This window comes from Globicephala melas, chromosome 10 (assembly GCF_963455315.2).
Source record: "Globicephala melas chromosome 10, mGloMel1.2, whole genome shotgun sequence".
Classification (NCBI taxonomy): Eukaryota; Metazoa; Chordata; class Mammalia; order Artiodactyla; family Delphinidae; genus Globicephala; species Globicephala melas.
Window position 1 is genome coordinate 92,684,435 of NC_083323.1, and position 20,643 is coordinate 92,705,077.

A 20,643-nucleotide genomic window follows, 5' to 3' on the forward strand; every position below is an offset into this window, starting at 1 on the left:
AGGAGGAGGAAAGAAAGGTCAAGTCCACACCCAGTGGGACTGAACCTTGAACTTCAGCTCCCACGTGAAGACGAGAGCGAGCCTGCGACTCTCCCCGTGTCCGGTGTCCACCGCTCACACTGCCACAGCAACAGTCCAAGAGCTGCCACCACACCTTTATTGCATCTCCAGTGAAGAACAGTGAGTAACTTATTTTACAAGGCACGCTCCCCCGTGAGTGGACAATATCCACTTCCAGAACGTGGGGGGTGAACACGGTCTGAGGAGCGAGGGGATGGGAGAAGAATCAGTGCTTAGAGCACTGAGCAGAACTTAGAGCAACCCAGTGCCCACATTCTCCTGGCAGAGAGAAACTGGGCTTGTCCATGCTGGTGAGGGTTGGAGGGAGATCTCCCGGTGAAGCACAGGGGGCAGGGAGGTGAGTCTGGGGACCAACGGTGAGTCTGGGAGTGAATTGGCGCTGGGGACCCTGGTTAGGCAGCATCACAGAGGTTAGCAAATTTCGGGTGACTTTTAGCGCCTGCCATCCGGGCGTGAAGGGAGGTATGGGTAAGTTGGCTTCCAGTGTAGATGTGGGCGGGGTGATGTGAGAGACGGGCCTTTGCTGGTCTGCTCAGATACGAGCTCTGCTCTGAGCCAAGCGATTCTCACAGAATCAGCCCACAGTTGGAAAAGTTGGCTTCTGAGGCTGAATGAGCCAGTGTGTGGTCAGGTGACCGGAGCCTGAGTCATGTGTAAGATGGCAGGGACGGTTAAGGGCCACCCTGAGTTGCCCAAGACTCCCACTCGAGAGAAGGAGCCTAACTATGGGACAAAGGAAACAACTACAGTGCTACTGAGATCTGCGGTCCCGTCGGCCCTCATTAACCCCAGAACAGAAGAATCATGGCTGAAGGCTGCAGGGAGGCGAGGTCTTCCTGTGATGTTCTGTACAGCTTCCTGGGAAGACTCAGGACTCAGCCCGCATCCCATGAACTCCCCGCTGGCTCTGTTGACTCGCTGTGTTCATCCCACCCTTCGGGACGTGTTAACTGACATCTTTCCTTCCTTCATAGTCACTGTAAGGGCTAACCCGGGACTGGGCCCGCGGAATGGAGAAGTCCTTTGGGGAGCTCCGATTCTGAAAAGAAAACACTCATATTGTTCAACCCACTCCACTTCCCGGCCATTTCCACGGCACTCTGCACTCCAACCTGGGCAGGAGTCTAACTTTCCTTCCCTTCCTCTAAGCCCTCCCCTGCCCTGCACTCCAGTCTCCTGTCCTAATCCCACGAGGCAGATTACAGGAAAGTAGACCCGCGATCCTTTCTAGGCGGCATCTAGGGGCCATCAGAGTGGCAACATCATCTATTCCCAAAGGACAAATACTCCTGTGCTAACACTGCTGATGAGAAAAAGAGAAAGAGCTCATTCACCTGCAGCTGGAAATGGGTGGAGTACGGGGCATAGAACGTGTCATCTGTCTCTTCAGTACCTGAAACAGACAATGCAGATTAGGTAAATGTCAGGGTTCCCTCCTTGACAGCCCCCACCTGTGCTCGCCCCCGTTGAGTTATTTATAAAGCATGATGCTTTATCCCTTTCATTTTCTGTCTCCCTGGGAGACGGTCAGCTTCATGTGGAGGAGACTGCGTCCTCAAGCCCAGGCACAGGCAGCCCCAAACTGGTTGAACAAATGAATAACTAGTCGCGTATAATCACTACGGAAATGCTTTCCAAAACCTCTCCAGAGCCCTCCTCATCCTAGGACCACTCCAAAAGCACATCTGACACCAGTCTTTTCAGACACAGATCTGGCTGGAGGTGTACCTAGAGAGAATCTCACTGGAGAGTTACCCACTTCCTTACCTGCCCAAACAGGGGGGGAAAAAGTCACGATTTTCTTTGTGAAGGGATAGAACCTGTGAGTAATTGTTTTCTATGTATTTAGGGGAAATCAGAGGGATTTTTTTTTTCGCCGCACCACACAGCATGCGGGATGTTAGTTCCCCGACCAGCGATGGAAGCCATGCCCCTTGCAGTGGAAGTACCGAGTCCTAACCACTGGACCACCAGGGAAGTCCAAAATCAGAGGGATTTAAACTCAGGAACTAAACACATACGCTCATCATGAATACGATTTAGGGAATTCCCTGGAGGTCCAGTGGCTAGGACTCGGCGCTTTCACTGTCATGGCCTGGGTTCGATCCCTGGTTGGGGAGCTAAGATCCCACATGCCGCAGGGCACGGCTAAATAAATAAATAAATACAACGTAAAGCAATCCGTTTATTTCCCACCAAATTTACCTGTTCAGTTTACTCAATAAATACCTAAACACCCTCTGTCTGTAAGATATTGTGAGGAATAGAAGCATTAATCAGAATGATTCCTGCCCTGAGGGTGCCGCTGGAGTGTCCGGAATATATGACAGCTACACAAATAACTACGCGATGAGACAGACTCTGCTAAGGTCATCTCAAAGGTCTAGAGTTAGGCGGGCGGAGCAAAGACTGAGGGAGACTGGGGAATAGGGACTCTGCAAAAGGGCAAGAATAAGGAGGGACGCATCAGGCGGAGGACAGATGCTCTTTGAGCCCAGACACGCAGGCAGGAAATTGCAGGGACTTGGTTTGTTTGAACTGAGAGCACAGCTTCAGGGGTGGTGGGTTCAGGCTGTGAAAAGCCTCATCAAGGATTCAGGAAATGCAGTGGGTGTGGGGGCACCAGTGAGGCGTGTGGGCAGGAAGGGGCAGTGGCCAGAGAAGTATTTTAGGGAGGGGAGGCTGGCGATGGCCAATGGAATGAAGGGAAAGAAGGATTAAAGGAAGGAAGACTAGGGACTTCCCTGGTGGTCCAGTGGGTAAGACCCCAAGCTCGCAATGCAGGGGGCCCAGGTTCCATCCCTGGTTGGGGAACTAGATCCCGCATGCCGCAACTAAAGATCCCACGTGCCGCAACTAAGACCCTGCACAGCCTAAATAAATTAATGAATTAATAATAAGGGAAGGAAGACTAGTTAGGGACCCATAACACAGAGTCCAAGCATGAGGTGACAGAGTGAGAGTGTCCATTGGGAATTCACAGGAGGGGGTGGGTGGTACAATCTCCCCTCCGGCCCTCCCCCTCCCTTCACTCTTTCCACTGCGCAGGAGAGGGGCCAGGGCTGCAGAGAGAAACACCGGCAAGCTTTGCACTGAAGGCTTCAAGAGCAAAGAAATTTACTAGCTGGAGCTACGAACCTGGCCTTGGAGGTCCCTCACTCCTGTCCCACACCCACTCCCCTCCCCCGATTAGACCCAGAGGCTGATGTAAACCCAAGAGATCTATAGTTTCTGGCTATCAGTGCAGGCTGGCTGCTCAGGACTCCAGACGAGAGCAAAACTCCCTCCTGTGGGCCATGGATGGGCGACAAAATGTATCTCTTCAGGCTACATCGAAATCCTCAGTAAATTTATGGAGATTCCCACTGGTTTATGATAAAAGAGCTTTCTCCCCACTCTGTGCTCTGTGGTCACTCCACATTTCTGGAAGGATTGCCTAGTTGACATGTGTAAAGAACACCATCTCACCCACTTGTCTCTGGGAATTTATCTAATCAATCTTTTTCCATTCCTTTGCTCCATCTTGTTTTGATTCAGAGAAATCTACATGGTAGAACATACTAGATAAAGACCACCAAGGCCAGCTTCTAGTTCTACTTGTCTCTAACTAGCTGGATGATGTTTTCTCTTTTAAATTTTTATTTGTTTATTTTTTGGCTGCATTGGGTCTTTGTTGCTGCGCGCAGGCTTTCTCTAGTTGCAGCGAGCAGGGGCTACGCTTCATTGTGGTGTGCGGACTTATTGCGGTGGCTTCTCTTGTCGCGGAGCACGGGCTCTAGGTGCATGGGCTTCTGTAGTTGTGGCACGTGGGCTCTAGAGTGCAGGTTCAGTAGTTGTGACACAAGGGCTTAGTTGCTCCGTGGCATGTGGGATCTTCCCAGACCAGGGCTCAAACCCCTGTCCCCGGCATGGGCAGGTGGATTCTTAACCACTGCGCCACCAGGGAGGTCCCTCTAGCTGGATGATTTTAAGTAAGATCTGAGCCTTGGGGACCTTATCTGTTCTATAGGGAGTATGACCTGATAATCTTGCATGTTCCTTACAGTAATAATATCTTATGATTCTCCCCCATTTTCCCACAAGGGATTCTCTACCCAGCCCGGCTCCGTACCTTGAGTGACTCCCTCTTGAGAATAAGCTATGTTCTCCACACCATAGTTCTGTTTCATGAGCTGAGGTTTACAGAAAGCGTCCTCCACAGGGTAATCCATGGGGTTCCGTTGCTTTGTGAGCAGCTGCAGCTCGGGTGCAATATAAGCCAACAGGAAAACCCAGCCGTTGGCCACCAAGGCTGAACTGAGGATGGTGTCATCCCACTGGGGGCCGGGGGTAGGAACAAAGAGCAGGGTGACCCACGTCACCCAGATGGCGATGGAGAGGAGCATAGTGAGGTAGATGTGGGTCCCGTGTCTCTTCCAGCCAGTGAAGGATCCCCGAAAGGTGAAAGAGGCCGTGACGAAGGTCAGCGTCATCAGGAAGAAGACGTAGATGAGCAGCATGACAAAGTCCTCGTTGCGCCGAGGAGGAGAAAGCTCGGAGAAGATGTCGACGTTGGTCCTGTTCATGGTGAGGACCACGTACTCGATGGCGATGACATCCTGCACCAGACTGAAGCCCAGGGCCAGGCCCAGCATCGCCAGCATGGAGAGGGGCTGCCTCCCTTGGACCAGCTTCGTCAGGTTGAAGGCGTGAACCAGGAGGCAAGAGAAGCAGAGGGCAAAGAGGATGCCGAAGAGGAAGAAGCGTGTGGGCCCCGTGCTGCCATCCAGGCGGATGATGAAGGCGAAGGGGAGGCCAAAGACCCCCAGCACACCCAGGAGGAAGAGGAACTGGGTGGGGAGCACTTTACGCCTGTTGGAGTCCTGGGCCTTGCAGATGAAAACCAGGAGGGCGATCATGAAGGCCACCGAGGTCACGACGCCCACCGACGCCAAGGCCTCTAAGACGATACCCCAGGCTGCCTTCTTATCGCAGAGCCTGTAGTACCTGGGGTCCAGGTTCAAGCGGCAACCATCGGGGGCATCTGGGGCCATTCTCGTCCTGCAAGAAAGCAAAGTTGCAGGTGGGGGTGAATCTCCCCACCAACTCAGGCACAGAGGACCAAAAACGATTCGGAAACTATCTTGTATATTTAGCCAGGGTTTTGCCCCTGAACTTACAATGTTAGATCAAGCTACTAGCTGTTCTCCACCTCTCATGGCAAATTCTAAAGGCTGATGAAGGGAAGAGACAATCTCATACCTTCCTCCCCGCAATTTAACTATATTAACATTTACCCTGAAGCCAGAGGGCCCAGGGCTCTGATGAGGTGTTTCAAAGTCACATCTCAAAAAATACGTCACAAATAACTTGCCAGGGTTCCTGATATGTTTGGCTAGTGTTTCCTTAGGAATTGGTGAACGTGGAAATATGTAACCGTCAAGTTAACACTTTGGGAATTCCCTGGCGGTCCAGTGGTTAGCACTCAGTGCTCTCACTGGTGGGGTCTGGGTTAGATCCCTGGTCAGGCAGCTAAGATCCCACAAGCAGGGCAGTGTGGCCAAAAAATTTTAAAAGTAAACACTTTAAACATAATTTGTCAGTCTCCAGTTTTTTGCCACCTTGGGCCCAGCCTCAGATATTATTTGCAAGCATTCCATTCTCTCATGGACAAGAGGAGTTATCTGAACTGTAGATTTCTCTGCGGAAGGCCAGCCTTCCCCTCTCGGCCACTGGGTCCTCTTCTTCAGCTCTGCTGTCACATATCATTTTCCCTTCTTAATTAAGGTTTGTAAGGATGGCTCTGCTAATCCAGAAAAGCAATGGAAGGGGTCTTCCCTGTCATAGGGCTGGCCACGCGTTGCGGCTTGTTGGATCTTAATTCCCCAGCTAGGGATCGAACCCATGCCCTCGGCAATGAAAGTGTGGAGTCCTAACCACTGGACCGCCAGGGAATTCCCCAGAGTGAGCTCTTAATTAGCTACCTGTAAGGAGGGATGGCCTGGATGACACAAAAACAGTGGGTGACCTAACAAAAAATATTACCAATAGCTAATGCTCATTTTTACTATGAATCAGAAACCCTTCTAATCAGTTCTCATATATATATTTATTAGATTAATTTGATAGCAATCCTATAAGGTAAAAATGATTATCCCTATTTGACAGATGAGGAAACTGAGGCAGGGAGAGATCAAGTTACTTGCCCAACATCACACAGCCAGGAAATGGCAGACGCAGGATTTGAATCCAGGTTACCTGGCTCTAGGTGAGGATCCCCGGTCTTAACTACTATAGGTGCTACCTCTCCAGGGAGTTCTAACTGGCCTTAGAATGCAATCTGAGATATTCCCTCCCCCTTCCTTCCCTCATCAGATGCCCCATAAACCAGCTATTTGTGGTCCTAATTCTACTCTCTTAGTTCAGCCCCATGAAGGATAGGCGCTTCCAGGTGATAGATGACCCACAAAGCAGGTCATCTACTCACCCACTCAGGGATAATGAGAAATCGACTTGAGGTAGAGCAGTTTACTTCCTATACATCTGTCCTTAATCTCCCAGATCTGCTGCCTTTTTTCCTTCCACAAGCTCCATGTCAATTTTAGACCCAGCTGATTTCCCAAACCCCATGAAATCAAATTCCTAGGGATTCAGGGCACACGTCGGAAGATGAGTTGGGAAATGGGAAGGGAAAGGAGTTTGTATATTTCCTCAAAATGGATGATTCTCAAATTCCAAAGCCAGTGTCAGATAAGATGTTGAAATTCAGGACCGCTGTGGCTTTAACAGCTTCTCAACAAAACTATAATTTTTTTCTGAATTATATTACTGTTTATAAGTTTCTATGGCACGATTCTTTTTGATTTGTTGTATACTATTTATGCATGTAATCTTTTTTGTTTTCTAGTGTTTCTTTTTCTGATAGGATAGCTCACTCAACAGAGAAATCTTTTGAATTGACTAGAAGACAAATATTGGGGGGATGGGGAGCGGGGGCAGAGTTAGAAGAAGGGAAGGCTCATTGAGACCCCCTCCATAGAAAAGCACACGTGAGAGCTCTTGGCCTCTCCTAGTGCCAAATTGGGAGAAAATGTGCGTAAAGAAATCAGCAAGAAGAAGACAGCTAGGATTGAGAAGCAGGAAAAAGCAAAAAATACCCAGAGTCCTGCCTCTTTCCTTATAGCAGAAAAAACAGCTCAGAATTTCTGCACCACGTACCCATAAATGCTTATAAACAAGATTTCTCGGGCCCTTCACAGCACTGTAGGGGTGCTGTGATCAACCCAAGACGAAAAAGAACGCCCTCCCCTCCCCTTCCATCCTGTCTCTTCAAAACCAAATCACAAAATATGACACAAATGAACTTATCCATGAGACAGAAACAGACTCACAGACGTAAAGAACAGACTTGTGGTTGCCAAGAGGGAGGGGGTGGGGGAGGGATGGATTGGGAGTTTGGGTTAGCTGATGTAAACTATTATATGTAAAATGGATAAACAAGGTCCTACTGCATAACACAGGGAACTATATTCAATATCCTGTAATAAATCACAATGGAAAAGAATTCTCTTTAAAAAGATCAAGGATTTCCCTGTTGGCACAGTGGTTAAGAATCTGCCTGCCAATGCAAGGGACACGGGTTCGATCCCTGGTCCGGGAAGATCCCACATGCCGCGGAGCAATTAATCCCATGCGCCACAACTACTGAGCCTGCGTTCTAGAGCCCAGAAGCCACAGCTACTGAAACCCATGCGCCTAGAGCCCGTGGTCTGCAACAAGAGAAGCCCGTGCACTGCAACGAAGACCCAACGCGGTTAAAAATAAATAAATAAATTTATTTTTTTTAAAAAAAGATCAAATCACAAGACGGAGCACAGCGAGGTGGGACACATAATGAGCAATTGCTGGCTGGCTCTGCAGAGCAAACAAGCATCCTCCTCCACGTAGACAGAATTCAAACACCTGCTTCCCCTAAAGATGCAAAATATGGACTTCCCTGGTGGTCCAGTGGGTAAGACTCCACTCTCCCAATGCAGGGCTCCAGGGTTCAATCCCTGGTCGAGGAACTGGATCCTACATGCCACAACTAAGAGCCCACATGCAGCAACTAAGAGTTCCCATGCCACCAACGAAGATCCCACGTGCTGCAACTAAGACCCGGCTCAGCCAACATAAATAAATAAATTCTAAAATAATAATAATAAATAAAGATGCAAAATTGTCTCTTCAGTTCAATGAGATAGTTGTGTCCCAGCATTTTTTTATTCCCATAGCCATTAGGAAAAAATGATGTATATGTATATGCCACGTAACACGTACAGACATATATGAATGACTATTATGTAGATGCAAGAATTTTATATGTGGTGTGTTCGAATAAAATAAATAACTTAAATAATTGATGGCTTAAATCCATCTTCCATACTTTGTAATGAAATTTGCTTCTCCAAGCTTAACTTTTTTTTTTTTTTTTGGCCACGCTGGGTGGCATGCAGGATCTTAGTTCCCCGACCAGGGATCGAACTCGTGTACCCTGGAGGGGAAGCGTGAAGTCTTAACCACTGGACCTCCAGGGAAGTCCCTGCAAGTTTCACTTTGCAATATAGCCATTCATTCAACCAGCACCACTATGGGTCAATCATGTCAATCACTCTTCTAGATGCTCAATGGTAAAGGGGAAAACAGACATCAGACATGATCCTTGCTGTAGTAGAAGAAATGGACAGATGGACGTTATCTGCCACCACTGCCACGACCTTCCTGTGGCCTCCCCTGGCCAGGGGTCTGTCACCTGCAGTCCACTCCAGGAAAATGACACCCTGGTCATCCCGACTGCATGCAGAGCACAGAGCAAAGAGTGGGTTACGTTCCACCTCCCCAGGGCAGTGCAGAATGAGACACAGGAGGAAAAAGAAAGGCAAATGCACTTCAGATACAGGCAACCCCTGAAATACAAGGCCCCCCAAAGTCTGATACACTTGGCCCTGGGTGGAACCGGACAGGGAGAGGGGACACGCCCCCTTGTCTATGCTGAGGATGCAGAAGAGGAAGAGCTGGGTCTAATTCAAGGGCAGCGTCACAGGGGAAGGGACCAGGATCCAGCATTCTCTTCACTCACCACCTCCCCACCTCACTCCCTCTCAGATTAATCATAAGGGCAGTGTCCAGCTGGAAAGGTATTTCTCTCACTTCCCTGACCTTCCCCAGAAACTGCTCCTTCCCCACCCCTCAGGGCAGTGCTGTTTGTTGACAGGTAGTTGTTATCATAATTACCTGATAATTATAAAGGAATCTGAACTTGATGACTGTCAGTCTTGAGAGACTGATGAGGTTTTCACCTAAAGGAAGGTCCTGGTGCTGCACAGAGGGATGGTAGGGCAGAGACTTCCTGCTCCCAACTTGGACCTCTAGGCCCTTCCCATCTGTGCAGCTGTGCAGGAAGGGTTTGTGTCTTGGGGCCTCCTGGTGCCCACAGACCAGGGTCCGACACTGTAAGCACATAAGGTAAGGGGTCCCTGGAGAAAGAGAACCAGGCATGGCTTTCTTGACGTAAGAGAAGCCATTTTTGGCCTAAGTTGTTTTGTGATCTAAGCCTGGTCACAGTGCTTGCCCATGAACAGGTTTCAGAAATTAATGATCTTTTTTTTTTTTAAGATTTTTTCTTTTGGATGTGGACCATTTTTTTAAAGTCTTTATTGAATTTGTTACCATATTGCTTCCGTTTTATGTTTTGGTTTTCTGGCCAGGAGGCACGTGGGATCTTAGCACCCCGACCAGGGATCAAACCCGCACCCACTGCATTGGAAGATGAAGTCTTAACCGCTGGACCACCAGGGAAGTCCCAGCAATTAATGATCTTAAGGGAACAAAAGAACGCAGAAATAAGCAACCGTGATCAGGCAAGAGAAGTACCAACGGCAAAGATAATAGATCAGTTGTAAAGACTCCCAGCTCTGCTCAAAGATTAGCCTGAAGTGCTCAACCCCAGATCAACTGGAGTCTAAGGGGTGATGGTGTTGACCTTTCCTGACCCTCATGACTTCAGTCAACAAAAGCTTGGACTCTGTGGATGCCTGAGCCCCTTCATGAATAGCATGGGGCCTTAGCTTGAAACTTCCCCAATTTTGCCATTTGGGGAGACACTGCTTTGGGCAAGATCGCTGGTGCTCTCCTTACCTGCTACAAGTAATAATAAATCCTTCCTTCTCCAGATCTTTGGCTTGGTTGTGTCTTTTGGTTCAACACTCACTAAGAAGTGAATCCAGTTTTCCAAGTAACACCACGAGCAACTGACAGTGGGTATGTAGAGAAGAACCCCACTTCCCCCAATTTCACCTCCACCTCCCACCCCCAATCGTTCAAGGGAGATGGAGAAACAGTCCCTGAATTACCTTTAAAATGCTTTTTTTAAACTCAAAATAGAAATACCATATGACCCAGCAATCCCGATACTGGGCATATACCCTGAGAAAACCATAATTCAGAAAGAGTCATGTACCACTATGTTCATTGCAGCACTATTTACAATAGCCCGGAGATGTAAACAACCTAAGTGTCCATCAGCAGATGAACGGGTAAAGAAGATGCGGCACATGTATACAATGGAATATTACTCAGTCATAAGAAGAAACGAAATTGAGATATTTGTAGTGAGGTGGATGGATTAGAGTCTGTCATAGAGAGTGAAGTAAGTCAGAAAGAGAAAAACAAATACCGTATGCTAACACATATCTATGGAATCTAAAAAAAAAGAAAAAAATGGTTATGAAGAACCTAGGGGCAGGACAGGAATAAAGACGCAGACGTAGAGAATGGACTTGAGGACACGGGGAGAGGGAAGGGTAAGCTGGGACGAAGTGAGAGAGTGGCATGGACATATATACAGTACCAAATGTAAAATAGATAGCTAGTGGGAAGCAGCTGCATGACACAGGGATATCAGCTCGGTGCTTTGTGACCACCTAGAGGGGTGGGATAGGGAGGGTGGGAGGGAGAGAGACGCAAGAGGGAGGGATATGGGGATATATGTATATGTATAGCTGACTCACTTTGTTATAAAGCAGAAACTAACACACCATTGTAAAGCAATTATACTCCAATAAAGATGTTAAAAAAAGAATAAATTTTACCAAGATAAAGATAAAAAAATAAAACATGAAAAAAAAGATGTTTAAAAAACCACTTTTTTTAATGTTTGTTTTTATTATACAAAATTTCAAGCATACTCAAAAACAAAGAGAATAGTATAATGAAGGCCCATCATTTGGTTTCAAAACTTACCACTATTTGGCCAGTTTTCCTTCATCTACATCCTCATCCCACTCACTAGATCATTCTTAATCTAGTGAGAAATCCCAGACATCATTGTATTCATATATGCTTCAGTATGTATCTCTAAAAGATAAAACCCTTTTAAACTTAACCCCACTTTAAAAATTAACGATGGGGCTTCCCTGGTGGCGCAGTGGTTGAGAGTCCGCCTGCCGATGCAGGGGACACGGGTTCGTGCCCTGGTCCGGGAGGATCCCACATGCCGCGGAGCGGCTGGGCCCGTGAGCCATGGCCGCTGAGCCTGCGCGTCCGGAGACTGTGCTCCGCAACGGGAGAGGCCACAACAGTGAGGGGCCCGTGTAACGCAAAATAAAAAAAAAAATAAATAAAAAATTAACGATGACCCTTTAATATCAAATATCCAGTTAGGGGTCATAGTTCTCAGTTCTCTCAAACGGTTTTTTTAAAACTTCTGAGAAAGTAATTTTTTATCTGAGTGACTAATTTTTTTGGAATTATCCTTCCTACTTCACCTCTCCTCCACCCTCTTCCACCTAATTCACCCTCCTCCACCCCTTCCCCAGCATGACAGCGATTTCGCAACGGGTCTGAAGTGTCCTAAGCACTTTGAATTTTGTCAGAGAGAAATCAAACTCACCAAACGCACTCACAAGCAGGTCTGCACTAAGGAGGCGCTGGGTCACATAGGGAATGGCCCAGATGAGCCACCAGGAAGGTGGCTGGGGACGAAGGACAGGGTTCTGAGAAGCTGAGGTCTTCTAGCAAGCAGGGTTTGAGGAAGAAAAGGGAAGCATCAGCATTTAGGATTAGAAACCGCCAGGAGCTAAAGCAACAGCCTCAGAGAAGAACCTAAGGGCTGGAGCAGAAGGAGAAAATGAAATGGAACTGGTGGTCATATGGACATCGTATGACCAGAGTCATAACCAGATTCTGGTCTGGTTATGTCTGCTCATAACCAGAGTCAAGGGCAGACAGACCTATGGGAATTCCCTGGTGGTCCAATGCTTAGGACTCTGCGCCCTCACTGCCGTGGCCCGGGTTCAATCCCTGGTCGAGGAACTAAGATCCCACGAGTTGCGAGGCACAGCAAAGACAAAAAAGGGCAGAGAGACCTAGGGTCCAACCAAGAAAGGACTTGCTCCTACAAAGACCAAACGGGGGGCAGCCCTGGCCGCGGCTGGGCTCCTGTCTAAGTGACCCCAGGTGTCTTCTCTAGCGTGGATTCTGAGCAAGCAGAGACAGTAAGCAGAGGGATTTACTGGAATCCAGTCATTCACTCCCACTCACTTCCCTGATTGACTAAACCCTGCACTCTGGAGGGAGATGGTGAGGTTTCAACGTGTGCAGCCTCTGGCCTGAGACACGAGAAAGGACTTTGAGTCATGAGGGTGAGACCCTCTTCACTTATTACAGCAGCTGAGCCAACTACCGCGGTCCAATAACCCACCAACACCCACAACCAAGACCCTGACATCCCTCAGCACTGCCTTAAGCCCTTTTCAGGTGAGCCCAGGCATGACAGAAAGGTTAAAAAAACAAAAACGAAGGAGGGAGGAAAGGGAGAGGGAAAGGAGAAAGAAGAACCAGAAACCGGGGCTGAGGGGGAGGGGAGGACAGGGAAGGAGGGAGTCGCTGCGCTCAATTCCCAGCCCTGTGACTCCGCCCCTTTAGGAGAGAGGGGTTTCAGCGGCCTCTGTGTGCGGACACCGTCTCCTGGAACCTCCATCCTCTCCAAAGCAGGGCTGGGTGCTCAACGAGGGGGTCTGAGCCCATGTCCAGTTCCTCTGTTCATCCCTCCGGGGAACTCCTTGTAGACAATTTCCAAATCACTTTCTCCCTCCCCCTCATCCTCCTTCCTGCCCCATTTCCTGTCATTAAAAGAATATGTGCTGCAAACTCCTAACCAAACCCCAGACCAGGGCTGGAGGTGAGGTTGAAGGGTCTGAGTAGGGGCTGGGCTCAAGACGCAAGGTGAACGCTCACCTGCCAGACAGAGCCACAGGGGTGCTAGAGCAGGACTGGCCCTAGACTGGCCTTGACACACAGCATTGACTGGGATGCAGGGACAAATTCCAGCATGTGAAGTGTCTCTCAGCTTCTCCTTTGCAACCTCTGAGACTCCTCTTTCCCCAGAGAGGTGGGGAGGTGTCTGGAGTTACTTACGTCCAGACCTAGTAGGTTTTCGAACTGACTGTATGCGGCCCACCCCAGATTATCTGAGCAGGAATTACCTGCGACCCTGAATCTTGCCCAGAGCTGATCTTATGTTCCTCCTTATGAGATCTGTCTCCTTCTGTCATCTAAAAAGAAGAAGACAATACATGTATAACTGATTCACTTTGCTGCACACCTGAAACTAACACAACACTGTAAATCAACTATATCCAATAAAAAAATATTTTTAATAAAAAGAAATAAAGAAGAGGACGATATTGACCTCTTAGGACAACTGCCTGGGGAATGATACCAAATAACTCAAGTGTTTGTTAAAGCTGGGCCTTCACACCATCCCAAGCCAGGCAAATTGGCAATTTTCTAGCGTTTTAATTTTCTCTCTATTCTTGGAATTGCCACATTCAATCAGTAGTAATAACAATAGTCACAATACAAGTATGATTAAAACTAATGACAACTACTGTCACATACTGAGTCCTCTTATGAGCCAGGCTCGATGCTGAGTGTTTATATGTTTTTCTACGTGTGTTCACTCATTTACATGCTTTTACATCTATTTTCTTAGTTAATATTCCTACAACCCATTTTACAGGTGATAAGACTGACTCTTGGAGAGATGAAGTTACACATCCAGTGTGAATTAGTTAGGAAGAATATCCCTTTATGAGTAGTCTTAATTAGAATTTAATCTTTTGTTTCATCTCTAAATCACTATTATGCTCTCTGAAGCTTTTCTCCCTGACTCCAGCTTCACTCTGTTTTTTTTTTTTTTTTGAAATTGAAGTATAGTTGATTTACAATGCTGTGTTAGGTCCTGGTGTACAGCAAAGTGATTCAGTTATACATATGTATATATTCTTTTTCGTATTCTTTTCCATTATGGCTTATTACAGGATACTGAATATAGTTCCCTGTGCTATACAATAGGACCCTGTTGTTTATCCATTCTCTGTATAATAGTTTGCATCTGCTAACCCCAAACTCCCAATCCATCCCTCCCTTACACCCCTCCCCTTGGCAACCACAAGTCTGTTCAAGCCTCTCTCTATTTAAACCACATCCAAGAAGTCTCCAAAATAAGCAATCCTGCATTTGGTCAATCTCCCTGCATTTGCTGTGGTAAGTATACAAATCATGCAGACCCGCAGACGGAAGGTGTGGCCGCTGCCCCTAGGAGCACCAACAGAGTCACACTGACATACAAATAAGGCTTGCAGAGTGTGCAGGAATGCTGAGGGCACACGGAAAACAGTGACCCGCTCTACCTAAAGTGTTAAAAAAAAAAAGACTTTAGAGAGGAGACCAGGGGGAGATGAGGCCTGAAAGATGGGCAGGGAATGGTGGGAGATTTTAAGAAGGGAGAACCAAATGGAGCTTAGAAATACAGGCTCGTGAGGAGAGATATCCAGTTTAACTTTGTTAAATCTAAGATGAATTGGGGGGACTTCCCTGGCAGTTCAGTGGTTAAGACTCCACGCTTCCACCACAGGGGGCACAGGTTCGATCCCTGGTCGGGGAACTAAGATCTTTTTTTTAATTGAAGTATAGTTGATTTACAATGTTGGGTTAGTTTCATGTGTACAGCTAGGTGATTCAGTTATAAATATATTCATTCTTTTTTAGATTCTTTTCTCATATAGGTTATCACAGAGTGTTGAGTAGAATTCCCTGTGCTATACAGTAGGTCCTTGTTGGTTTTCTGTCTCATATATAGTGAGGGGGGTGTGTGTGTTCATGCCAGATTATGCCCTCTTTTTACAGTGGAGGAAACAGAGGAACAGAGACATTAAATAACTTGCCCAAGATCACCTGGCTCTTAGAAGCCAGGCTCCTGGGAGTTCCCTGGTGACTCAGTGGTTAGGACTCAGCACTTTCACCGCCACAGCCCGGGTTCAATCCCTGGTCAGGGAACTGAGATCCCACAAGCCGAGTGGCACGGCCAAACAAAATTTTAAGTAAAAGCCAGGCTCCACGACACCAGATTGTGCTGAGCCTGCGTGCTTGAACGTGTGAGTCTGCAGCTCAGGAGAGGTTTGGGCTATGAGCACAGATGGGGGGTCACGGGCTCATAGCAGGTATCGGAAGGCTTTGGAGGAGACCAGATCACACAGGCAGCCTGCACGGCAGCAAGAGAGCCAAAGACAGAACCCCGGGACACCGTCTCATGGAAGCAAGAGTCAGCAAAGATTGTTCAAAGGAAATTGCCAGGGTTAGTACAAGAAACAAGCCCGGCTGGGTTCCCAGAAGTCCAGGAGCAGTTTCCCAAAGAGTGGTCGATGGGGTTAAATGCTACAAGGGCAGCAAAGAAGAGAAGGCGCGGGAAGGAATCTTTGGGTTTAGCAATTTAAAAGCATAGCAAAAGAAAAATAAATAAATCATTAAAAGCATATTAATTAAATGCATAATTAAAAGCATATTAATTAAAAGCATCTCAGCGCCTTTTTGTCTGTTATAACAGATTCAGCCTCAATGTGAGTTTCAAGGCTTTTCTCCAGCTGGTCCTCCCATCCACTTTTTCCTGGTTTCCTAACTCCCCTCCCCACATCTGTGCAAGGTAAGCAAAACTTCCAAGAGTATCTTCTATCTGGAAGGGAACTGGGGCTCATCCAAGACCCTCTCTTACAAAGTCGCTCTTTGCCTCATCATGCATTATTCTCCTTGCCAGAAAGACCCTTCTCCTAGTCACAATTCATGTACCATGTTTCGTAGAAACTTGACCCCAAACTTACCTCTACCGTGAGGGTTTTTTAATTATTAGTCCCATCTCATTCTAAATTTGTAGATCTCTTCATAGTTTTTACAATTAAGTATTTCTCGGTGCTCAAGTTTTTCCATATATATGTCATATATTATACATTAATATCAGTGCTAACTCGCCTATCAGATAACAAGCTTCTTAAGGAAATAGAGCAAGTCTTCTATGTGTTGGTATCTCCCTATGTGCTCTGCACAGTGGTTGTTGAGCAAACGTTCTGGACTACAACTGAGCGTGAATATAACTCAAAGCAAGTTATTCATGAGCAAGTATGAGTAATGGGGAGGAAGAATTTGGGGAGCTGAAAATGTGCTGATGCTAACCCTTATATTTTTATCTAGGCTGAGCTCTAAGATGAGGCTGGAGTCCCACAGAAATTTCTCTGCCCTAGGTGAAGGATTAGCTGTAAATGGAAAGTTGTCTACAGGGAAATGTCCAGGATCCCCTCTTCTGGGTGAGCCATCCGTATTCTGATGACATAAAAGTGATGCATCATGGCAACAGCTTATGAATAACATCTGAATAACATCACTGAGTTGAATTTCTATGTAGTAACTGGGAGAAAATAAATCATCATTCCACCACAGGCAGATATAAACAAGTATAACAACAGTGTTCATCCCAATTTCTTCACTTTTGGAGGTATTACCATCTTCCTCTGTTCTAAACGATGCATGTGAACTTTAGATAAATTACTGAAATATAAAATAACATACTTGAAATCCCCTTTTTTAACTTAAGATTTTGAGTGAAACTACTAAATCTCTTAGGCCCAGAATTTTAAGATATGAAATTTCCAGGAAATAGGTGGATAAAGTGAAGGCCTCTACTGGTATACCACCTCAAAGCCCTCAAAGACACCTTCTTTCAAGTATTTTATTTCAGCATATAAAGGTAACATATTTATGTTCCCAAGCTAAACTTACCTCTCCTTACAAGCCTTTGTTTCTAAACCCTGAGAATGGTACTACCATACACTCAGTGTATCTAAAAATACAATATAGACTATCTAATGTGGGGGAAGATAGAGAGAGCAGACCACATGGCCAAAAATTAGATGACAATAGCAAGCAACTCTTATTACAATAAATGTAAATGGTAATTTTTTATTTTGAAAAGACTAAATTAAACCATATTATACCTATAAGAACCTCACCTAAAACAACAAGAGTCAGAAAAGTTGAAAGCAAAAGAAAGGAAAAAATGAAAATAAGTGCAAAAAAAAGCAACAATAACAGATATGTTTATTTAGCAAGTATCATGTATCAGGTACAAAGTTAAATAATAGCTTGCTCAAGGTAAGAAAATTAAGTAAGAGTTGAGTTATTAATATCACACAAAGTTTAGTCAAGACAAAAAGCTATTATATTGACCTAAAAGCTTTTTTAATAGTAATTAAGAATACTCCACATTGAAGATACAACCATCATAAACTTTTATGCACTGAATAATACAGCACCAAAATACCTAAAACAAAAGCTACCAGAAATACAAGGAAAAATCAAAAGAAATACTATAGTTACAGAAACTTTAATACTTCTTTATCAGTCTTCAGCAGATGAAATAGAAAAAGCAAATAGTAATATGGTAAATTTTTATAAATGTTCTATGGATCCTTTAATATGTCCTATCTTCATATTTTATTAGATCTCTACTATTAATCATGTAATTCAGATCCTCTATATCTGTGATCAGCAAAGGACCAGATAATAAGGAACTTAGAAAATGGCTTTGCAGGCCATTTGTTTGCAGCTGAGAGCAGTCATAGATGATACACAGACAATGAGCATAACTGAGTTCCAATAAAACTTTATTTACAAAAACAGACTGTGGGAAGTGTTTAGCCAGGAATGTAGTTTACCAGCCCTCTCTATATGATTTCTTTTATAGAAGTGGTCATGGAATGTTTATAAAAACAGCATATTCTAGACCACACCGAAAAAAAAAAAAGCCTGAAATAAGAAATGTACAGGAATAATGCACAGAAATGTATATAATCTGACCACAGGCAATAAAAATAGGAATATAAGTAGAAGCAAAAACACCAAACTACTCAGAAAATTTGAGACTCCTCAAGGAAAATTATTATTCGATTCATTGTTTTTAAAGGACCTATGATACCAACACATCATTTCCTACCCATTTCCTCAGCTCAGTCTGTGGAGTTTTAAATAGCAGTGGACCTGAAGACAAACCCCCAGAATGAGAATAAAATCACAGTCAAAACTCTTCTTCACGCCCTCTTACCTTCAATTCCCACCAAGGAGTGGAATACAAAGAAGCAGACTCCAATGAGGAGGCCCAAAGAGACACACAGATAGAGAAGGGCTAGAATCTCAGCCCCGGGAAGGAGCTGGGGGCCTTTCCAAGACCCTTAGGAGGAACTCAAGCCCAGCCCAGGCCTCCTCACAGCTACATGGCCTGCAGAGCTGGGATGAGAAATCAGGCTTCCTGACTCAAGGCTCAGAGCGCTTCCCTGGAATGTTAGCTCGTTCTGAGTTCCGCTCATTCCCATCTGTCCTTGGAGCACCCACCTACCTCTCCACACCCCAGAGCAGCCTCTTTCCTGGGTGACACCTCTGCTGGCCCTCCTTCCCCGCCCCCCCCATTTCTTCCCTCTCCTAGGAGAAGCCAGCACACAGACCGGAGGGCGGAGTTCTGACCCCCCTATCCTCACCCCTCCCCAGGCCCCTCCTATCTGAAGTGGCTCAAGTATTCCCCTTCAGGAATGAGCCCACAGGCCTGGCTGATTCAACCAAACCCTTCAACAGGTGTGGCGTTTACAAAACCCTCAGAGGCAAGACTCAGTCTGGAAAGAAGTCAGGAATGGAAAGTCCTTCAAATTCCTTGAACCGGAGCTGCTTCCCCTTCCTTCCCCCATTGATGTTTAAGGGACCATCTTGGACAGTTTGGGCCCATTCCCGAGTCCCATCTGGTTGGTGCCTGAAAGTGGGCTATTACTGGACATTCAACCCAGGGGATCCAGAGCAACTCAAGGGACAGCAGAGGAGGGAATGCTGCAGAGCTGAGGGCCACACTCACGTCAAGAGAAGGGACGGCTTCTAGAATCTAGTTCCCCAAATTCAGAAGGGCACACTTGTCGTGGAAGGACAGAATAAATGGACACTTTACAGTACCTGGGGAAAGCAGCAGGGGCCACCGTCTCCTGCTTCCTGCCCACCCACGCAATTCCCTGCCATTCCTCTAAGATCTTCCTCCTACTTCTCTCTTCCCCTAGACTGACCCCAGAACTGCTCACCTGCCGGGCCAGGATTCCACCTACTCAGTTTGTTCAGTGTGTCTGAGCAGAAACTATTTATCCTGATGATCTTTTTGCTCTCTGCCTCTTAGCCTGGGAATGGGATGGGGGTGTGGGATCTGAATTGAATTAAACTACAGGAATTCCTTTCCTGGGATTGTTTTTTGCTCCGAGCCAGCTGCAGTCCATTATCAGGGTTTCTTTCCTCTTGTATCCCCCCTCCCAGCGCCGCTCTCCCACCCCCACCGCGCGTCCCCCCCGCCCCGGAGGGTTTCAGTCCCGAGGCTGGGCGCGTTCTGTGCTCAGTGCGCCTCACTTACCCTGGTACCTTGGCTTTGGCGAGTGAACTTGGCGCTGCTTCCCGCGCGCAGAGGCTGCACAGGAGCCCCTCGGTGCTAGCGGAGCCCGCGGGCAGCAATCCCGCCCTCCCGGCGCGGAGCAGTTATAAAGGCGGCTGTCGCCGGCGGGAGGAGGGAGAGAAGGGGTGAGCAGAGGCACAAGGGGCGGGGGAGGGTCAGGGTGGGGTGGGGTAGAGGACACGCCTATTCCAGTTCCACTGCACCGCTTGCTGTTATGAAAATAAAGTCCCCGTGCCAGGGAATGAGCCAAAAGCCGCCTGACGTCAGCAGCACAGCCACCCTTGAAATAGGTGGCGGTGGTGATGGGAGGGGCCACCCAAGGCACCCAACCCGCCCCACCCGGCGCATCAGCAGCTCAGGACGTCCCAGGGCGGCGGGTGGGGGGTGCGGGGGGTAAAGAAAGGAGGCAGAGGGGACCGCTCAGTATCCGTCCTGCCTGCTGTCACCTCCAGGAGGGAGCCACACCTGCCCTTGCTCCGGGCACTCCTGTGCGCCCAGGGCAAGGGCTAGACAGCTTGCAGTGCCTGGGGCCCCTGGGAAGCTAGGCCCGGGACAGGAGGAGCTGGCCACCCTCTCGGATCTCCCCAGCCAAGGCAGGTGAAGCCAAGGAAAGCCTCCTTCCTGGGCCCAGAGTCAGCTCTGCAGTTCCGCCGTCGGAGCTGTCCCCAGACGGGCACCGTGAAGGCTGCCCCAGTGCGGAGAGACGGGGAGACGTTTCCCTGTCTACTTTCCTACCTCTCTTA

The 20,643-nt window shown here is 47.2% G+C and overlaps 1 protein-coding gene across 1 annotated transcript; it reads right to left on the minus strand.

Moving 5' to 3' along the window:
* Nucleotides 1-149: 149 nt before the first annotated feature.
* GPRC5A (G protein-coupled receptor class C group 5 member A) lies at nt 150-19,944 on the minus strand. The gene is made up of 4 exons (XM_030841267.3): nt 19,862-19,944; nt 4,193-5,121; nt 1,416-1,474; nt 150-1,120 (listed from the first exon to the last, which is right to left on the minus strand). Exons 2-4 carry the CDS (start codon nt 5,112-5,114, stop codon nt 1,028-1,030), a joined length of 1,074 nt encoding a protein of 357 aa, XP_030697127.1. The 5' UTR covers nt 5,115-5,121; nt 19,862-19,944; the 3' UTR covers nt 150-1,027.
* Nucleotides 19,945-20,643: the final 699 nt, after the last annotated feature.